General features: G+C 36.8%; 1 protein-coding gene and 1 long non-coding RNA gene across 3 annotated transcripts; one reads left to right on the forward strand and one right to left on the reverse strand.

Annotated features, from left to right (window-relative positions):
- Positions 1-27: 27 nt before the first annotated feature.
- On the reverse strand, positions 28-798 carry LOC113562933. The gene is made up of 2 exons (XR_003407259.1): positions 531-798; positions 28-458 (listed from the first exon to the last, which is right to left on the reverse strand). It is a non-coding gene; the product is annotated as an uncharacterized LOC113562933 (long non-coding RNA).
- A 9,022-nt stretch (positions 799-9,820) lies between these two features.
- LOC113562955 (G-protein coupled receptor Mth2-like) lies at positions 9,821-17,446 on the forward strand. 2 transcript variants are annotated; one of them, XM_026973806.1, is made up of 6 exons: positions 9,821-10,745; positions 11,009-11,687; positions 13,801-13,879; positions 15,882-16,090; positions 16,734-16,899; positions 17,048-17,446. In XM_026973806.1, exons 1-6 carry the CDS (start codon positions 10,626-10,628, stop codon positions 17,373-17,375), a joined length of 1,581 nt encoding a protein of 526 aa, XP_026829607.1. In that variant the 5' UTR covers positions 9,821-10,625; the 3' UTR covers positions 17,376-17,446. The 2 variants fall into 2 exon arrangements, with proteins under 2 accessions (XP_026829607.1, XP_026829608.1); XM_026973807.1 differs by having other exon boundaries at positions 9,822-10,745; positions 15,909-16,090.
- The last annotated feature ends 2,345 nt before the right edge of the window (positions 17,447-19,791 follow it).

A 19,791-nucleotide genomic window follows, 5' to 3' on the forward strand; every position in this document is an offset into this window, starting at 1 on the left:
AGTGTAATAAATAGGTATAGTCGCGAGTTGCATAGTTAGATTAGGTTTAATACTATTCCATTGTTACAATACATCTTAAACGAGTGATTAAAGTTATCGTTTCTAATACTTTTATTGTTAAAAGCATATTAATGATTAAACGTTCATTTGCGAAGAACTATATCCTGAGAAACCGATAGTTAAGGTTGTCAGAAAATATATGTCATTAATTAAACTTTTCTAATAATAAATAGCAGAGACATGTACATTCTCTTAACTTTTCCGAATGTTACAAACGTTATATTACGCTAACAGTTTGTTACGTTATTCAAGCGTTGCTGACAAGTGCCGCAAATCTCCGAGTAAAAAGGAAGCAGTCGCTCACTGTATACTTATGATGTGAGCACTTTGTCACGTGCGTGCCGCAACGAGAGTATTATCGTCTGTATCCGAGTCCGATATCGTTAATCCATATTCACCTAAAATTACAAAGGTGAAAAGTTGCGTACATAGAATCACACGCGAGATAAAAAAGCATCAGCACATATTACCTGTTTATCAACTTGTCTTTCTTACTCCCGTTCTCTCCGGTTCTCTTTTATTCCTTTCAAATGATACGATACTGTTGTCTGAGCAATTCCAAGCCGCTCTGCAATCTTCTGTTGTGTTTGGGACGGGTCCTTTTTGTACAATGCTTCCACTTCGCTTCCACGTGTATCTTGTCTTTTTATCTGCCCGTTCTTTATTAGGTTTTTCATATGTTTCTGTAGTCATATCTATTATGATCTCGAGGCTCATATCGATTTATCGATAGGTTGATCGATAGGGAAGCGGTTGATTGACGGGTATGTCTGTTCGGATTCGTTCACAGCGTTTATTCCCTTGCGAGTAGTCGTGCCAGTCAGTCGGGCCGGTCGGTCGTCAACCCGCACTGATAGTCATTATACACTATACAGTATATACTGTATACAGGGTGTCCCATTTTATATTTGTCAGTAAAATATTTCGATACGACGTCGTTTCAGAGAAAAATGTTTCAGATAAAAGTTAATATGGCTTCGAGGGGGCAAAATTATGATATTCTCAATTTAATTGTAGATGACGCCACTTTCGAGATTTCATCATGGCGGCCATTTTTTAAATGGAAGTCGATTTTTCTCTCTAAGTGAAAGTTATAGCTGATAATGAGACGAATACAACGGTTTTTTGGTTTTTGAAATTGGACCATTTTTCAGTGAGTTACAGCGTTCCAAAGTATACTGTTTTATAATTTAAGTATACACATAAACCAAATCTTGTATCGAAAAATGTTTCTTACAAAAGTTTTATGACTTCAAGGGGGACATAAGATGCTGCCATTGATTTGACCTTGGGTGCACCTGTCAAGGTTTATGTGAAGGTTAACTTTTTTTTTAATGGATCTCTTTATTTCTCATTATACAGTCTTGTAGCTTACCTCGAGAGCTTTTCAAAACACTATAATAAAGTATTTTTTCGTTAAATATTATTCGAGTTATGAGAACTACAAGTTACAATACTGCCGGCATTTGCATTATCCAAAGTGTACCGTTCTATCAACTATCCTACTTTTAGCGCTACCCAGGAACAACGGCGTGGACGTAGTAGGTTTCTGTTCCCTTCGGGGTGCTTTATTAATGTGAGTCCCCTTGCCTCTTACAATTGGGGTGCTTGTTTAATGTGAGTCCCCTTGCCTCTCACAATTGGGGTGCTTAATTTACTATAAATTTTTCGATACAGGATTTGGTTTATGTGTATACTTAAATTATAAAACAGTATACTTTGGAACGCTTTAACTCACTGAAAAATGGTCCAATTTCAAAAACCAAAAAACCGTTGTATTCGTCTTATTATCAGCTACAACTTTCACTTAGAGAGAAAAATCGACTTCTATTTAAAAAAATGGCCGCCATGATGAAATCTCGAAAGTGGCGCCATCTACAATTAAATTGAGAATATCATCATCTTGCCCCCTCGAAGCCATATAACTTTTATCTGAAACATTTTTCTCTGAAACGACGTCGTATCGAAATATTTTACTGACAAATATAAAATGGGACACCCTGTATATATATATCTTCGTTGTATATTAATAAACATTATATTAACTAAATTCCAGGGTTGGGTAGTAACTAGTTAAACAGTTAAAAGTTAAGTTAAAAAGTTAAAAAGTTATTAACTTTTAACTTAACTTAATTAATTTTAAACATATTAACTTTTAACTTTAACTAGTTAATTTTTAAGGCAGTAACGTTAACGTATTAATTTTTTTATACAAGTTAAAAATCATTCATCAATATTAAAAATCGTGAAAATGGTTGGCAGCGCTATTAGAGCCAGTGTTGCCAGTTAAGACGCGGCGCATAGTGGGAGAAAAGGCTCTGTTTCTGAACAAACATCTACCGACAGTCCGTCCAATTATTAACCGATTAAAAAAATTTTTTTTTAACTTACTTGTGAGTTCTTCTACAACGTACTACTGCTAATTTTTCAAGATAAAGCTGAAATTCAGAATGGCGCATCCATTATGGTGGTCAAACATATTAAACTCCCGTGATGGTGAATATATTACCTATATTATCTACGTATATACAGATTTTTAGAGTCACCAAAAAAATATATAAAAATCTAAAAATAAAAAAACACAAAAAGCATAAAAAGATAGATAAGAACCCTTTTACACACACGCGCTCGCGCGCGCGCGTGCGCGCACATATTCATTTTTACATATCTTGTGGCAAAAGGGATTAAGTATTGCATTATTAATAAAATACTTTATAATGCAAAATTCAGTCACTCGTTAAAAATTGAAATATAAATTACGGATTTGTAATTAGCGATCCCAAAAACTTAGATATCAATTTGAGTGCAGATCTACTTAATAAGAAAAATTTCGTTTTTCTTAACTGCCATATCGAATGTTATTCTGAATTTAAACAATTTGATTTCAGATTCGTATTTAGTGACTCTAAAAATCTGTATATGCGTAGATAATATAGGTAATATATTCACCATCACGGGAGTTTAATATGTTTGACCACCATAATGGATGCGCCATTCTGAATTTCAGCTTTATCTTGAAAAATTAGTAGTAGTACATTGTAGAGGAACTCATAACGAGTAAGTTAAAAAAAATTTTTTTAAATCGGTTGATAATTGGACTGTCGATAGATTTTTGTCCAGAAACAGAGCCTTTTCTCCCACTGTGCGCCGCGTCTTAAAACTGGCAACACTGAATAGAGCGCTTACGAATCTCAATCTTTAGTTTATAATAGACAATAATCATCTTATATGTTTATTGTATATGTTTATTATTTTTCGCGAAGCCTATTTTATAAGGTCAATCATCATCTAAATTAAAAATTTATAATTGAAACATTAATTACGTAAAGAAATATAATAGTTTTGCATAATTAACTTTTAACTTTAATAAGTTAATTTAATTTTTTAACTTAACTTTAAATAAGTTAATTTTTGTTTAAGTAACTTTTAACGTTAACTTAGTTAATTTTTGAGTCATTAACTTTAAACTTAACTTAGTTAAAAAAAAAAATAAAGTTACCCAACCCTGCTAAATACAGTACTCTCGTGTCAGTGTGTGTCCTTCTCAGTTACCGGGCCGCGCTTCCTAATCCGTTTAATATCCAACAGATGGTTATGGGCCCAGGTTGCCTAGGAAAGCTCGAGTCGGTTCGTTTTTCGTAATTGAAATCGCTGTAGAAGACCGCGCGTTGTCCATTGACATTCTACCGTGAAAAGGCACGTGTGAAAGAAGATGACGGACGCGAACGTGGGTGCTTTACCCCCTATTGCCAAGCTGAAAGGCAGAGAAAATTATACAACGTGGAAGATAGCGATGGAGAATTCGCTGCAACTGGATGGCTTATGGAAAGCTGTCCTAGGAACAGAGATCAACGAGGACAAGAAGATCAAAGCCAAAGCTAAGATCGTCCTGAGCGTGGACGAGAAAAATTATGTACACGTGGCGAAGGCACAGACGGCGCAAGACGCATGGGCGAATCTGCAAGCGGCTTTCGAAGACAAGGGACTCACAAGGGAAGTGGGCCTCCTGCGAAAGATGACGACCACGAGGCTGCAGAACTGCGATTCCATGGCGCAGTACGTGAATGAAATCATGTCTGCCGCCCACCAGTTCACGGGAATAGGTTTTGAAGTAAACCAGGAATGGCTGGGAACGGTGCTACTAGCCGGACTCCCAGATACTTATCATCCAATGGTGATAGCCTTAGAAAATTCTGGAATGGAGATCACGGGCGATTCGATCAGAACAAAGCTGTTACAGGAATCGAATTTTCCAGAAAGGTCGAAATCGAATGATGATGGCTCGGCGTACCATGTTGGAAGGTCGTCGAAAGGAACGAAAACAAAAACAAGACATAAAGGCACGAAGTGTTATTCCTGCGGGAAGATCGGTCACTATGCGAGCGACTGCGACGAGAACAGAAAAAGTGAGAAAACAAGGAAACCACAACGTTGTGAGAAGAAGAAAGGAGAAGACAACTTGAAGGTAGCGTTTTTCACCAGCGGATCAGCTGCTACCAGTAGTGAGGACTGGATTATAGATTCGGCAGCGTCAGCACATATGTCACCGCACAAAGACATTTTCACATCCTTTGTCAAGCTAAACGAATCGAAAGTGATCGTTGCCGACAACGCGAAGCTGCGAGTTGAAGGAAGAGGCACAGTGAACATACCGGTGTTTACGGGCAAGAAAGCTGGCGTTGTACAAGCCGAAGAAGTGCTCTACGTCCCGAAGTTATCTGTGAACTTGCTGTACGTGAAGAAGATGACTGAAAAAGGATTGAAGCTGACGTTCCAAGAAGAAATCTGTGAAATATCGCATGAGCGTGCAGGTTTAATTGCAGTGGCAAAGCCAGCGAACAATATTTACAAACTGCTGCAGTCGACGGATGTAGCGTACAGCAGTGAAAGCACTGTGGATCCTGAGATGTGGCATAGGCGGCTCGGCCACCTGGGGAGGTCGAATATGAAACTCCTACGGGACAATCATGCGGATGGCCTCAAGTTTGACGATCCTGGTGACCAGCCCTGCGAAGTGTGCGCCAAGAGCAAGCAAGCGAGGCAGCCCTTTCCGACGAAAGGAGACGGAAGGAAGAGAGCGTCGAAACCGTTGCAGCTGATCCACACCGACATTTGCGGACCGATGGAGAACACATCCATAGGAGGTTCGAAATATTTTATACTTTTTATTGATAATTACTCGAGAAAGCTCAGTATCTATTTTTTGAAAAACAAGAGCGAGGCTCTCGATATGTTTAAAAGATACAAAGCGTATGTAGAAAAACAGACTAGTTACAAAATTCTTACTTTACGGTCTGATAATGGTCGAGAGTATGTAAATGAGCAGTTTAGCCACTATCTCCGACAAGAAGGGATACGTCACCAGACGACAGTGCCGTACACGCCGCAGCAAAACGGCTTAGCCGAGAGAAGTAACCGCATAGTGGTTGAAAAGGCGCGGTGCCTGCTGTTCGATGCCGGACTACCGAAGAAGTTCTGGGCGGAAGCGTGTTCAACGGCAGTCTACCTGATAAACCGATCCCCGGCGAAGAGTCTGCAGTACAGGACGCCCTACGAGATGTGGACTGGAAGGAAGCCGAATTTGGGTCACCTGAGGGTCTTCGGTTGCAAAGCGCTAGTACATGTATCCAAGGAATTCCGCCGTAAGTGGGACGAAAAATCAAAAAGTTGTTTGTTTATAGGCTACCTAGAGCACTCAAAAGGTTACCGCCTGTACGATAAGGATAGCAACAAGGTGTTCAAAAGCCGAGACGTGATATTCTGCGAAAGCGCAGTGCAGGACGAGTCAAAAGGAATTGACCTGATACCAACTCGTGTAAGCAGTGAGGAACCTGAGGCAGATGAGGATTCGGACGACGAGACTCTCAACGATGAAGACTCTCAGAACGAGCGAGATGAGAGAGATTCAGTTCAGAGTGACTATGAATCGGTGAATTCCTCCACCGAAGATGAAGCAGTCAATGAGCCGAGTAACGACGATGAAGCCGCGCACCGCCAGGAAGAACCGTCAGAAGAAGAGGAAGTACGACAGGTTCGTCGGAGCAGCCGAGCACCAAAGCCGAGAACCTTCCCGGATTACGTATCGTACAACGTATCCACGGAGTCAACGGAAGTAGAGCCGGTGAAGATTCAAGAGGCCTTGAATGGTCCCCGTCGCAAGGAGTGGGAACGAGCGATGAAGGAAGAGCTCGCCGCGCTCAAGGCGAACAAGACCTGGGAGTGGTGCGATCGACCCAAAGGTAAGAAGATATTAAAATCTCGATAGGTCTTCAAAATAAAAAGAAATCCGGAAGATGATTCATCAAAATATAAAGCAAGGTTAGTGGTTAAAGGCTACGAACAAGTACCGGGTCTTGACTATCATGAAACGTTTTGTCCAGTCGTAAGATTCAGTACGTTGAGATGTCTATTTACGGTAGCTGCTAAGCACGATTACGATATAGAGCATTTAGATGTCGTGACAGCGTTCTTGAACGGAGATCTAGAGGAGGAAGTCTACTTGGAGCATCCAGGAGAATTCGTAGAACCTAAACAAAAAGGAAAAGTCTGTAAACTCAAGAAGGCCATGTACGGGTTGAAGCAGGGTGCATACGCCTGGAACAAGAAGCTGGATCAGGCTCTATCGGATCTCAAATTCAAACGCTCAGAGGTGGACCAAAGCCTGTACTACCGAAAAGAGGACGACGGAAGCGTCGTGTATCTAGCCACGTACGTAGATGATTTACTTTTGTTCACGAATAATAAAGAGTTGAAAAATTTGATTATTAGGAGACTGGAGCAAAAATTCAAAATGAGAAACCTGGGACCTGTCTCAAAAATCCTGGGTATAAACGTGAGACGAGATCGGAAAGCCAAGGAGATATTCCTTGATCAAAAGGATTACATAGAGGATGTGCTGCGGAGGTTCAGAATGGAGGATTGCAATCCAGTGGAGACTCCGTTAGACGCCAACCAAGTCCTGACAGCGGATATGATGCCAAGTGAAGAGGAGCAAAGAAAGAGAATGGAAAGTGTTCCATACCGCGAGGCGCTAGGATGTCTCATATACGCGTATCAAGGTACGCGCCCTGACTTAGGCTGTGCTGTAACCACATTGGGCTCCTTTGCTAAGAATCCAGGGAAGGCGCATTGGAATGCACTGAAACGTGTGCTCCGATATCTGAAAGGAACCAAGGAGATGTGCCTGAAGTTCGAGGGGTCGAAAGTCGGCCAGCTGAGAGAATATTGCGACGCAAACTAGGCCGGAGACGTTGACACGCGTCGCTCAACCAGCGGATACCTGTTCCTCCTAGGAAAGAGTGCCGTGTCGTGATGCAGCAAGAGGCAAGCGACTGTCTCGCTCTCCACGACGGAATCAGAGTACGTTGCCATGGCATTGGCAAACCAGGAGCTGCTGTGGCTAAGAGGACTTGTACGAGATATAGAAGATTGTTATATTCGTAAGACGAACTCAACGACGAGAGTGGTGATGGTGGTATATACAATTAAAAATTGATCAAAATGATAGAATTACTGCCTCTTTGATAGAATTACTGCTGGTATATCTGATGATAATGAAATTCTTAGACTTTATGTAAGCGATGAAGATGGTATACTGAAAAGAGTTTTTTGATAAAAACTATTAGATGTGGGATTAAAAAATATATTGGAATAGAAACAGCGGTAACGCAGCAACCGATAGCAGCTTTTAATATTGATGGACAGTTATTATTCATAAATTACTTCAATTACCAGTAGAACATGGCCGTATTGCCACATATAAACAACATTCTGATATAGTCCTTAAAATTATATATATAATTATATGAAAGGAACTTAAAAATGTTGTTTTAATAATTATGAAGTTTCAATGATTTCAAATATTATTTTAATGTACATACATCTTCGATGTATCGACGTATTCTGATGTATATCTTCGATCTTAACAGAGATATTTAGTACCATGGATTGCGATAATGTTACTCGAGATCTACGAGACATAAGCATAAAAACAACAATATTCCCTTGAAGATTAATCAAAATTAAGTAAAAAGGGATCCCTAAAAAACCTTTTTAAGAAAAGAAAAAATATACGCCAAGTACATAAAAACTCCCAACTTGTCAAAACTCAAAACTAAATATGAAATCAATAATTAACTAGCCAAGTATCTAGAAGTAGTTTGAGTATTTTACCCAAACGTTTTCCATGCATTCTCTCTTATCGCATGACGACATTGAAGTACTTGGCGTGCCCGGATCGCAGTGGTCATGTATTCTTGTAAATTTGTACAATATCTTGATTTGTATTGTATCTTGTATCTTCATGATTTTCAATAATGACTCGCAAATGATTTTGTGTCTCTTATAGGTAGGACAGGACGTTTTAATGTGATCCGAGCACGCCAAGTACTTCAATGTCGTCATGCGATAAGAGAGAATGCATGGAAAATGTTTGGGTAAAATACTCAAACTACTTCTAGATACTTGGCTAGTTAATTATTGATTTCATATTTAGTTTTGAGTTTTGACAAGTTGGGAGTTTTTATGTACTTGGCGTATATTTTTTCTTTTTTTAAAAAGGTTTTTTAGGGATCTCACTCTTTTTTGTAAATTTTTAAAATTTGACTATATTTTAGTTTTATATTCTTTTGAACATATAATTAGTATTACATAATTTCTTTTTATGTTTTATTATTAATTATTTTGCATGCTAACACGTACATCGTTCCGATGCAATTTGTAATAAGAATTTTATTAAGAATAATTTTTTGATTTTTATATAATGTAAATTATTTTTATATATTTTATACTTTTTTCTGTTTTGCTAACAAAATTTTTCTATGTGATTTACAATATTGTTTATTATAACTTTAACAATATAACTTTACTTTCACATAAATCATTTTTACGAGTTTTATAATTTTATGCAATGAATGTGGTAGCGCTCGACGTTATGCAATGAAATTCGTGGTATTGGTGCAGTCAATCCCTTTCTCACTAACTAATATGACGTTGCACCACGTCGATGACGGCGACAACAACGACGACGACGTTGCACCACATCGACGACAACGACGATGACGACGATGACGTTGCACCACGTCGATGACGGCGACAACAACGACGACGACGACGTTGCACCACATCAACGTCATCGTCGTCGTCATCGTCGTCGTCATCGACATGGTGCAACGTCATCGTCGTCGTTGTCGTCGTCGTCGATGTGGTGCAACGTCGTCGTCATCGACGTGGTGCAACGTCATCGTCGTCGTCGTCGATGATGTTGCTTGCAATTACTTGCAATTTATGTCTTTATCGTGAAATAAAACATTTCCTATGTATCACATTTTTTATAGTATTTGCGATTTATATCTTTATCGTAAAATAAAACATTTCCCATGTATTATTAAAATCATTTTTAATTCATAATAAATTAAATCATGCCTGTGTGAACAGCAGCTTGAGTTACAAAATCGCTTTGCATGTGTATGTGCGAGCATACGTACGTGAGTCTGAACCTGATTTCGAAAAAGGAGGAAAACGAAACGTCACAATTCTAACATTCAGTTACAATATCTCAGGATAGACTGCACCAATCTTATTCGAATTGGTCGCAATCGAAAGCTTGCATCCATATTATATTATTAAAGTGCCGTTAGATTTTTAAATAAGGCTTTAGTTCCTGAAATATTTTAATCATAAGTTTATGTGACCTGTCAAATGACATGAATTCCAGATAAACTATACGGTAGCGCTCGACGTTTATGCAATGAATTTGGCAACGTTCGACGTCTATGCAGTGATGTTTATTGCTCGAAACCTTGTTTTTTATGTACTTGGCGTCGCGACGCTACCGCGTCGCTTGATAGAGGAAAAAATCAATCTTTTTTTATTTTATCGATTTGTGCTGCAAGATATGATTATCAGATCATTATACGAATGGCCAAATTATCAATATTTATTATTAACCCTTTGAGTGCTATGGGCATATATGCGTCCGGAGAAAAATATTGGCATGTTAAATATTTTATTTAATATAGCGTAAATAAAGAATTAAAATAGTAAAATAGAATTAAAAATATTTAGTTGCACGGTGTATAGTCAATTGGTATTTCGAGTACGCGGTACGCGAGAAAGTATCCGTTCACAGCAATCACAATTGCGAGCCGCGCGCGTGCCGTCAACAGAGCGTTTAAATCTGAAGAGCTTCACACTCAAAGAGTTAAATATTGAAAAAATTGCATTCATTATTGCTTCCTGAAGAAATAAATGTATATTGCTTGATATATATAAATGATACGTATAAAATATTTATAAAAAGCAATACAATGAATTACATTGCATTAATTATGTAGTTTTTTACTATTATTACGTGATACATACGGGCCTGTCATTCCTTAGAGAGTTATAACGTTATCGTTCTCAGTATCATATCCACTAATTGCATGCGGTAGTGAGTAATGTGACTTCCGTGAAGAATGCCTCGGAAGAGATGTCAATTTGCAGCCGCGGCACAGGGTTTACCGTAGTCACATTCATAACATCATTACATTAATTAGTACAGAATAAAACTGCATGTAGGAAGCATGCTGCTTCTTGTGTTTTTCACAATCCTAGTGACGGTCACCGCTTTAGAGAGTAATCGATCGGAGAAAAAATCTGAAGAATCATGGAAAGGAAATTTTACCCCATATATTCATTTGGAGGTAAAAATGATTCAACACAAAATAACAAATTTAGTGTTTTGTGAAAAAGAGGATTAAAGGGGCTGTTTCTAGACATAAAAGTATTACGTAACAGTATGAATATAACAAGATTTATTGAACCGATAATAAAAATTTTACTTTTGTTCTGCTATGATTGTCCTAATTTTCAACTTTATTTGGCAAATATAACGAATGTTTTCCAATAATTTAATAATTATGGATCGGTATCACCTGTTTTCTTTCTTTTCACTTCTTTCTTCTAGACATTGAATGATAGCGAGGACAACGCTGAAAAGCCTCTTGTGCCGCTATGCTGTCATATTGATGCATTTCTTATTAAAGACGAATGTGTGAAAGATGCAGCGAATGAAACGAAGGCATTACAGTTCCCAACTATTTATGGAACCAATCTTACCGTACCGTTAAACATCACCGTGAATGATCTCCGAAAGCATTTCTCGTTCGTGGTACAGCATCCATGCGATGGGAATCGATCTCTCCTGATTCCACACGTTCACAAGACCGAGTGGTATCTCCTGTCAAACGGTTCCATAATACGAGCCTTAGTTTTTGATAAGTCGGAAGATCGTCTATTGAATTATCATGAATATTGTTTAGCGAGGGTAAAAAAACAAAAATATCTATTGGTCCACGAGTACCTATTGGTCCACTGTTTAAATACAAGTCAAGTAGAAGAAGAAGAAGAGAAGGGAAAACAAGAAGAGGAGGACGACTTAGTAGTGTATTTTTACGCACTAGTTATTTCTGTGCCATTTCTGATCGCTACGTATCTTGTGTACTGGCTACTGCCCGATTTGAATAATCTACATGGTTTAACGCTGCGGGGATATGTCGGCTGTATGGCGATAACGAACTGCATTTGTGCGACGACGCATTTGATTCCGCATGAATGGTTTTCTGAAGTCTTCTGCATCGTAATCGGTATATCCTTAAAATTATGTAATTGTTTCTTGATTTGTGTTACCACATTAATGTAAAAAGGCTTTTACTAGATAAATTACTGCGAAATTTCCCCCACTTGATCGAATTGTACATCTCGCATACATCATAGTAAATATACATAGTCTACAGCGGTATACATATTTGTACATTTGTCATATCTTATAAATTTCATGTCGATCTGCATTCCAAGTTCTACACAAGGTTGATGATCTTTTAGATCTGTTGTCTATTGCGCAAGAATACATTGCTCGTCAGACTTTATGATTATATCTATAAATAGCTGTTTCGTTATTTCGAGCAGTTTCCAATTTTCGAGAGAAACTCTTTTATCGCACATTTTTGTAACTTTCATGAATTTTATCTATATGATCGGCAAGATTTTCTATTGGAAAATTTTTACTTTTAAGTTCTACTGGTAATGAAACATTTCTTCAAGTTTTTATTTTATCTCTGTATTCTCAATATAGATTTATAAATGAAAAGAATTTGAGAGATTTAGGTAAATATAATTTGTATGGCAGTGTTGGATTGTAATATATATTCGTTTTGTTTTTTTTAATAACATGGTAATGTATGTTTATTATTAAAAACATTTAAAAAGGAGACGAATATGTGTTACAATATATATGTATATATACAGTTATAATATACAGTCATTCATGTTCTTTTTTAAATGTTTTTAATAATAACTATATGTTACCTCTATTATTAAAAAAACTAAATAAACAAAATACAAATATATATTGGGTCATTAAGTATGAAACTTTACAAATGTAAAAGCGTCATCTTTAACATTTGTTATCTCAAATTTGGCGCCAGACGTCAGTATCAGGTTAGGTTAGTGTGATAGATGTATGTTCGCTCTTCAAATGTCATATTTGTTTGTTCAAATATCTTCATTAGTTTTATTGGTGGATTCTTTTTTATAGAACTATGGAAAAGTCCAAAATTCGTGTGATTTATGAATGAGTTCCGCCGTGGAACCACAGTGTCGGAGACAGCTCGTAATATCAACGCTGTATTTGGTGAAAGTTCAACTACTAAAGCAACGGTGGGCAATTGGTTCAAAAACTTCAGAGATGGAGATTTCAGCCTCGCTAATGAGCCACGTGGAAGACCAAAGACGAAGGTGGATAATGATCACTTGAGAGCCGTAGTAGAGTCCGATCCATCTCAAAGTACACGTGAATTGGCATCGATATTCAATGTTTCTATACCCACCATATTGTTCATTTAGCTGCAATTGGTAAGATAAAGAAGTTGGACAAATGGCTTCCGCACGAATTGACCGATGCGCAGCAGACGCAACGTCTAGAGGCTTCCCTTTCTTTGCTTTCCCGTCACAAAAATGAATCTTTTTTTGAATCGAATTGTGACCTGCGATGAAAAGTGGATACTCTACGACAATCGTAAACGCTCACATCAGTGGTTGAACGCTGATGAACCACCGAGACATCACACGAAACCCAACATCACACAGAAGAAGCTTATGGTGACTGTTTGGTGGTCCAGGTCAGGTGTTATCTACTACAACTTTATGAAACCTGGTACATCGATAACGGCTGAAGTATATTGCAAGCAACTGGACGAAATGATGCAACAACTTGCTATTAAACAACCGAAATTGGTCAATCGGTCAATGCCAATCCTGTTGCATGATAATGCTCGACCGCACACTGCACGACTGACCGTGGCAAAGCTACAGGAGTTGGAATTGGAAACTCTCCGTCATCCACTATATTCACCAGATCTATCACCTACCGACTATCACTTCTTTCGGAATTTGGACAACTTCTTGGTGGGAAAATTCTTCAATTCTCAACAGGTAGTCGAAACAGCCCTCCGCGACTTCATCGATTCCCGTACTCCTGGCTTCTATAGTAGAGGCATAGACCAACTACCACTAAAATGGCAGAAGTGTGTAGATAACATGGGCGCATACTTCGATTGAAAATAAATCATGTCCATGTGCCAAAAAATGCAAAAGTTTATGTTCTATTTGTAAAGTTTCATACTTAATGACCCAATATATTTCTTCAGATAAATAAGATAATACTTCAGATAATAATTTGCCTTTGTGTGACTGTTTTAGCTCTCATTATCACCTCTTCATTTTCGGCAAGTTTCTTCTGGCTAAATGTGATGTGCTTCGACATTTGGTGGACATTTGGGTGAGTAATCAAATATTTTACAGCATATTTTATCCATATATTTCATGCGGATTTGTTTAGCAAAATTTAAACAAGATTTGGCAAAATTAAGACTTACAATTAGTACAAGATATGGATAAATATGTATAAGTTTTGAGTTGAATTTTGTTAAAAAAATCCACACGGACTTTCCGGTCAACAATATACAGGGTGTCCGATAAGTAACTTCTATCCCGAAAGAGGGTGGTAGATTAGGTCCAACTGAAAAGAAAAGTCGTATATCATTTTTTAAAATTCGCAATAATATAACCGAGTTATTAACCGATTAATATTAACATATAAGAGCGCGAGAAGCGAGACTGCGAGAGGCCGGACTCAGTAGGTATTTACTTCTTAGATCTCCTAGCGACGACGGACGCGTCCGATAGCGAGAGGCGGAGTAACGCGGCGGCGAGCGGCGAACGGCGAGCGGCGAGCGATGTATGACATAATAATACTGCGCCGAAAAAAGTGTCCTTTCGGTGACAGCAAGATGATGTGCTATCTTTTCCACACCACCTTGCGGTAGATAGCTTGGTGCGTTTTTTTTATAGTGGTTTCCCCGGTAGGCCTAATCCACTCTCGTTATTTATCACTCTCGTTATTAATGATCATTAATGTAAAAGTTGCTCAAAATCCCTTCCTCCTGCTTGTACACAAAATTCGGCCCTTCGAACAATGTCGCGCATTGCACGGTGCGCCATATCGGGCCGAATTTTGTGTACAAGCAGGAGGAAGGGATTTTGAGCAACTTTTACATTAATGATCATTAATAACGAGAGTGATAAATAACGAGAGTGGATTAGACCTACCGGGGAAACCACTATAAAAAAAACGCACCAAGCTATCTACCGCAAGGTGGTGTGGAAAAGATAGCACAACATCTTGCTGTCACCGAAAGGACACTTTTTTCGGCGCAGTATTATTATGTCATGCATCGCTCGCCGCTCGCCCCTAACTGCTCACTGCTCGCCGCCGCGTTACTCCGCCTCTCGCTATCGGACGCGTCCGTCGTCGCTAGATCTAAGAAGTAAATACCTACTGAGTCCGGCCTCTCGCAGTCTCGCTTCTCGCGCTCTTATATGTTAATATTAATCGGTTAATAACTCGGTTATATTATTGCGAATTTTAAAAAATGATATACGACTTTTCTTTTCAGTTGGACCCAATCTACCACCCTCTTTCGGGATAGAAGCTACTTATCGGACACCCTGTATATTCGAGCAATATTCGTCTTTTACGAAATTGTGTTTACAATATTGCTATATATTTTTACTTCATATAGTCTTATTTTATACAAGTTATTAATCGTTAATCGTTCTCTTGATTCAATCAATTCTTGTCACTTTGTATGCAATTCCCATATTTAATTTTCAATTTTTGTATATAATGAACTAAAATATTGTGGAATATGGAAATATTGATTAAATATAGCTTTATCATTAGCAAATTCTTTATATAAGATGAAAAACTTCAATATTTTATTCATTCATACCTTATCGGCCATACAAACACACACACGCATTGTTTTTTATATTCTTTTTCTTCTTTCTTCACTTATCGCCAACTTGTTTTTGGAGAAATTTGTCATGCTGTCTAAATTGCACATTTTTCAAACTTTACGAGGATCCAATCAGGATATATAAAAATAATTGCAGTCTTGTCGACTCGATACGGATATATGAAGACATTAGTAATAGTTGCATTTCATATTGTACTACTTAATACTATAAATACGGTTCGAACAGCTAGTACAAATATAAATATAAATAGGACTTTTAATAATTGAAAATTAAAAAGATTAATTGCACGTTGAATTGCACAATACATGACTTGAAGAATGCCGAATTTTGACCTCTGGGATGTAATATAAAAATATCTTCGTTATTATCTGCTAATCCGAAAAGATTACTTTGAAATTTATTTTTGAGGCCTCATCATACAAAAGTGCACGAAAATTGCATTTTTGCAAACTTTATTACAGACAATCCTTTTCAAATGCATTTTGTAGACGAAAACCTTGGCCATTACAAGGAAACATAAAGCAACGAGAGAAAAAGAGATTTATGATGTATTCGATCTATGTGTGGGGAGGCGCCTTCATTCATACTGTCATTTGTATTATAATGGATTTTACTTCAATTCTACCGAATGACTCTATCCGGCCAGAATTCGATATGTGTTGGTTCGGTAGTAAGTGATATCACTGTATTATCTATACTAGAGATTCGTTCACTTAGGACAAAATAGGTAAAGAACATATTGAGCTGACCGAAAAGTATCATGCCGAGCCCTTAGTACAGTTCAAATGCATCTATATTAAGAGTTAATATTATACATTTTTGTATCTACACCTTGCAAAAAAATCCGCATGACCCTTCCGGTAATGCAAATTCTTGTATTAATTTTGAATGCAGTTTTGCGTTTGAATTTTATTAAGGGGATCCATCAACATGGACATTTTGGTCAATCCAATACAGATGCGCAAATTAATTCAGCTTTTTTTTGAAAAAAATTGAGCTTTTATTTTCAAAAAGTAATAAACATGTCATTCTTCAAAATATTTGCCATCAGTTTTTAATACTTTCCTCCATCTATCGGGCAGCTGACGAATCTCCTGTTTCCTAATTTTTTTAAAAAGCGAATTAATTCGCACATTTATTAATAATAAATAGATAAAGAAACTACTTGATTCAATTATAAATCTTTCGATCAGCAATGTACAATCGCAATCTTCAATTTATAGTCTAATATGATCTCACTCAGCAAAACATTTTATAAAACATCAATTTGAATATAAAAACTTTTTAAAATTATATTTTATATTTCCTTTCAGCGGAGACAGCAGAGTTTCTATACTTTTGGGCACCCATCAGTATTATTATCGTCTGTAATATTTGCCTGTTTATACACACAGCGTTGAAAATTCGGAGCCTTAGAAAAAATATAGCTCAACAATTACAAGGTTCGGAAAGTAGGCGTCACGATGACAATAGGCAACGGTCTGTATATTACTACACACTGCAACGTGATAATCTACTGTATTATCTTGATTTATCATTATCTTGAAAACATGATGCTTGAAAAAAAACGATGACTTTTTGTAGAAAGAGCTATTTTCATTTAAATTTTACCAATTTTTGCTTGCAGGTTCAGCTTATATTTGAAGTTGTCCGTGGTAATGGGTTTAAGTTGGTCTATGGAGATTATAACGTGGTTAATGGAAATGCTATTAAATAGCCTGCCGGAGTTTATTGAGGACATCAGTAACTTAACAAACATTTTGCAGGGTCTTATCATCTTCATTATATGCGTTTGGAATAATAAGACCTGGCATTTGTTGCTCAAACGATTGGGTTGCCAGGATCGCGATTTGTTTTGCAGAAAATCGACAAATAGTAATAGCTCCGATCCGATGTCGATGCAGAAGATTTCTACATGCAGTCAAACATGCCATGCACAAAATTCACCTAATTAAACTTATTATTAACACCCCCAGCAAACACAGTCATATAACAATGATATTGCCATAATATAACAGAATGTAACACGCAATATACATGTTCGTTACATGTAACGTATATGTAGTTGTAATTTCCCACTCAAACGAAATTGCAGTAATATAACAATAATATAACGTGTTACTAAAATGTTATTTAAATGTTATATAAATGGAATATATATTATTTACTCTTTCTTCCTCTCTCTAGTCTCTACAACTACAGGTGTATGTTTAATTTATTTTCCTAAACGTTATGTACACGTTCGTACTTTCCTCCTATTTATTACTCGTTCAAAAATGTACCACTTCATCGTAGAAATGGACTTACGATACAAGTTGTGCCCTGCCGTGATTACCGTTCCTATATATATTTTGTATTATATTTTGCATGCGAGAAACGAAGCCATCTACCGGACAACTCGACATCTGAATGTTAAAAATGATATATAACATAGACACAAGGTCGATAGATGGAGGAACTGGCGAAGTAAGGTCCTCGCATGACTGCCATTTTCGGGACAGCGAGTATGTATGTATGTATGTACACGTAGTATCATGGTATATACATGTGTATTGATGTGTATGTCAGTCAGCAGGCAAAGTCGACAACAAAGTGAACAGAGTGTTGTGAAACACAAATGCCAGGTTGTTTTGCCAAAACCTGCATTTATGCAAAAATACTTCACCGTTCTTACTAATGTATCCCGCATAAAACGAGAATAACCTACATTTCGCCGCCATTTTCGGGTCAAATCGTATGAAGTGGATGCGAGGACCTTACTTCGCCAGTTCCTCCATCTATCGACCTTGCATAGACATAGTATGCAAATATTATAGTTATATAATATCGCATATTTCAGTTATATTATTATAATCAATGTATAACAGAGCAATATAACAGTTTTATAACGCAGTTATATTGCAGTTACAAAGTAAATTATGCAACCTCAACATTAATAACATATAACAGTTGTTATATTACGTGTTACTTCTGTGTTATATAATAGTTATATTTTGTGTTTGTTGGGCCGTAACGTAACCAACATTTGTACAAAATTTTGTTTTAATACAAATGCAATTACTTGTACATTATATTTATATTGCACAATATAACAGTATAAAACATAAAATTTTGAAGAAACTGTTACGTGAAAATATACTATACTTTTATTGATCATAATATTAATTGTACAACATATAAACAAATATTTCATATTCTTATTTCTCTTTATATTCATTTTCACTGTGTTGATGTTTAATCAATGCTTTCACTATATGCATTTGATATTTTCTAAGTACTATGTTTATATGTATAGACAGATGAAAACTATATATTTATAGACTAATTTTTTATATATTATGTAGAATATTATGCAATTATGTAGAAACATTTATTACTATTAAATACTACGTAATGCAAGTACTGATTTACATGTCAAATTACACAAACGTTTTAATTATATGCATTATACTATTACAATCGTATTTGCAAAGAACGTGAGAAACCGACATTTAAGATTGACAGAAAATCTATGTCAAATATATATATGTTAATTAAATTGTTTATAATAATAAATAGCAGAGACATGTACATTTTTCTACCATTTCCAAATATTACAAAACTTATATATTATAAATATTACGCTAACAGTTTGTCACTTTATTCAAACATTGCTGATGAGTGCCGCAAGTCTCCGAGTAAAAAGGAAGTAGTCGCTCACTTTAGTTATGAGGTGAGCACTTTGTCACGTACGCGCCTCACCGAGAATATTATCGTCTTCATTATTGTCTATATATCTACAGTCAACGGATCACGATCGTATCAGGAAAGTGTAATAAATAGGTATAGTCGCGAGTTGCATAGTTAGATTAGGTTTAATACTATTCCATTGTTACAATACATCTTAAACGAGTGATTAAAGTTATCGTTTCTAATACTTTTATTGTTAAAAGCATATTAATGATTAAACGTTCATTTGCGAAGAACTATATCCTGAGAAACCGATAGTTAAGGTTGTCAGAAAATATATGTCATTAATTAAACTTTTCTAATAATAAATAGCAGAGACATGTACATTCTCTTAACTTTTCCGAATGTTACAAACGTTATATTACGCTAACAGTTTGTTACGTTATTCAAGCGTTGCTGACAAGTGCCGCAAATCTCCGAGTAAAAAGAAAGCAGTCGCTCACTGTATACTTATGATGTGAGCACTTTGTCACGTGCGTGCCGCAACGAGAGTATTATCGTCTGTATCCGAGTCCGATATCGTTAATCCATATTCACCTAAAATTACAAAGGTGAAAAGTTGCGTACATAGAATCACACGCGAGATAAAAAAGCATCAGCACATATTACCTGTTTATCAACTTGTCTTTCTTACTCCCGTTC

This window comes from Ooceraea biroi, chromosome 11, assembly GCF_003672135.1.
Source record: "Ooceraea biroi isolate clonal line C1 chromosome 11, Obir_v5.4, whole genome shotgun sequence".
Classification (NCBI taxonomy): domain Eukaryota; kingdom Metazoa; phylum Arthropoda; class Insecta; order Hymenoptera; family Formicidae; genus Ooceraea; species Ooceraea biroi.

Excerpts from the sequence above, each read along its gene's own strand:
- LOC113562955 (XM_026973806.1), top strand. The coding sequence starts at position 10,626 with ATGCTGCTTCTTGTGTTTTTCACAATCCTAGTGACGGTCACCGCTTTA. Across the intron at positions 10,746-11,008 it reads CCCCATATATTCATTTGGAG|ACATTGAATGATAGCGAGGA; the intron begins GTAAAAATGATT and ends TCTTTCTTCTAG. Across the intron at positions 16,091-16,733 it reads CGATATGTGTTGGTTCGGTA|CGGAGACAGCAGAGTTTCTA; the intron begins GTAAGTGATATC and ends ATTTCCTTTCAG.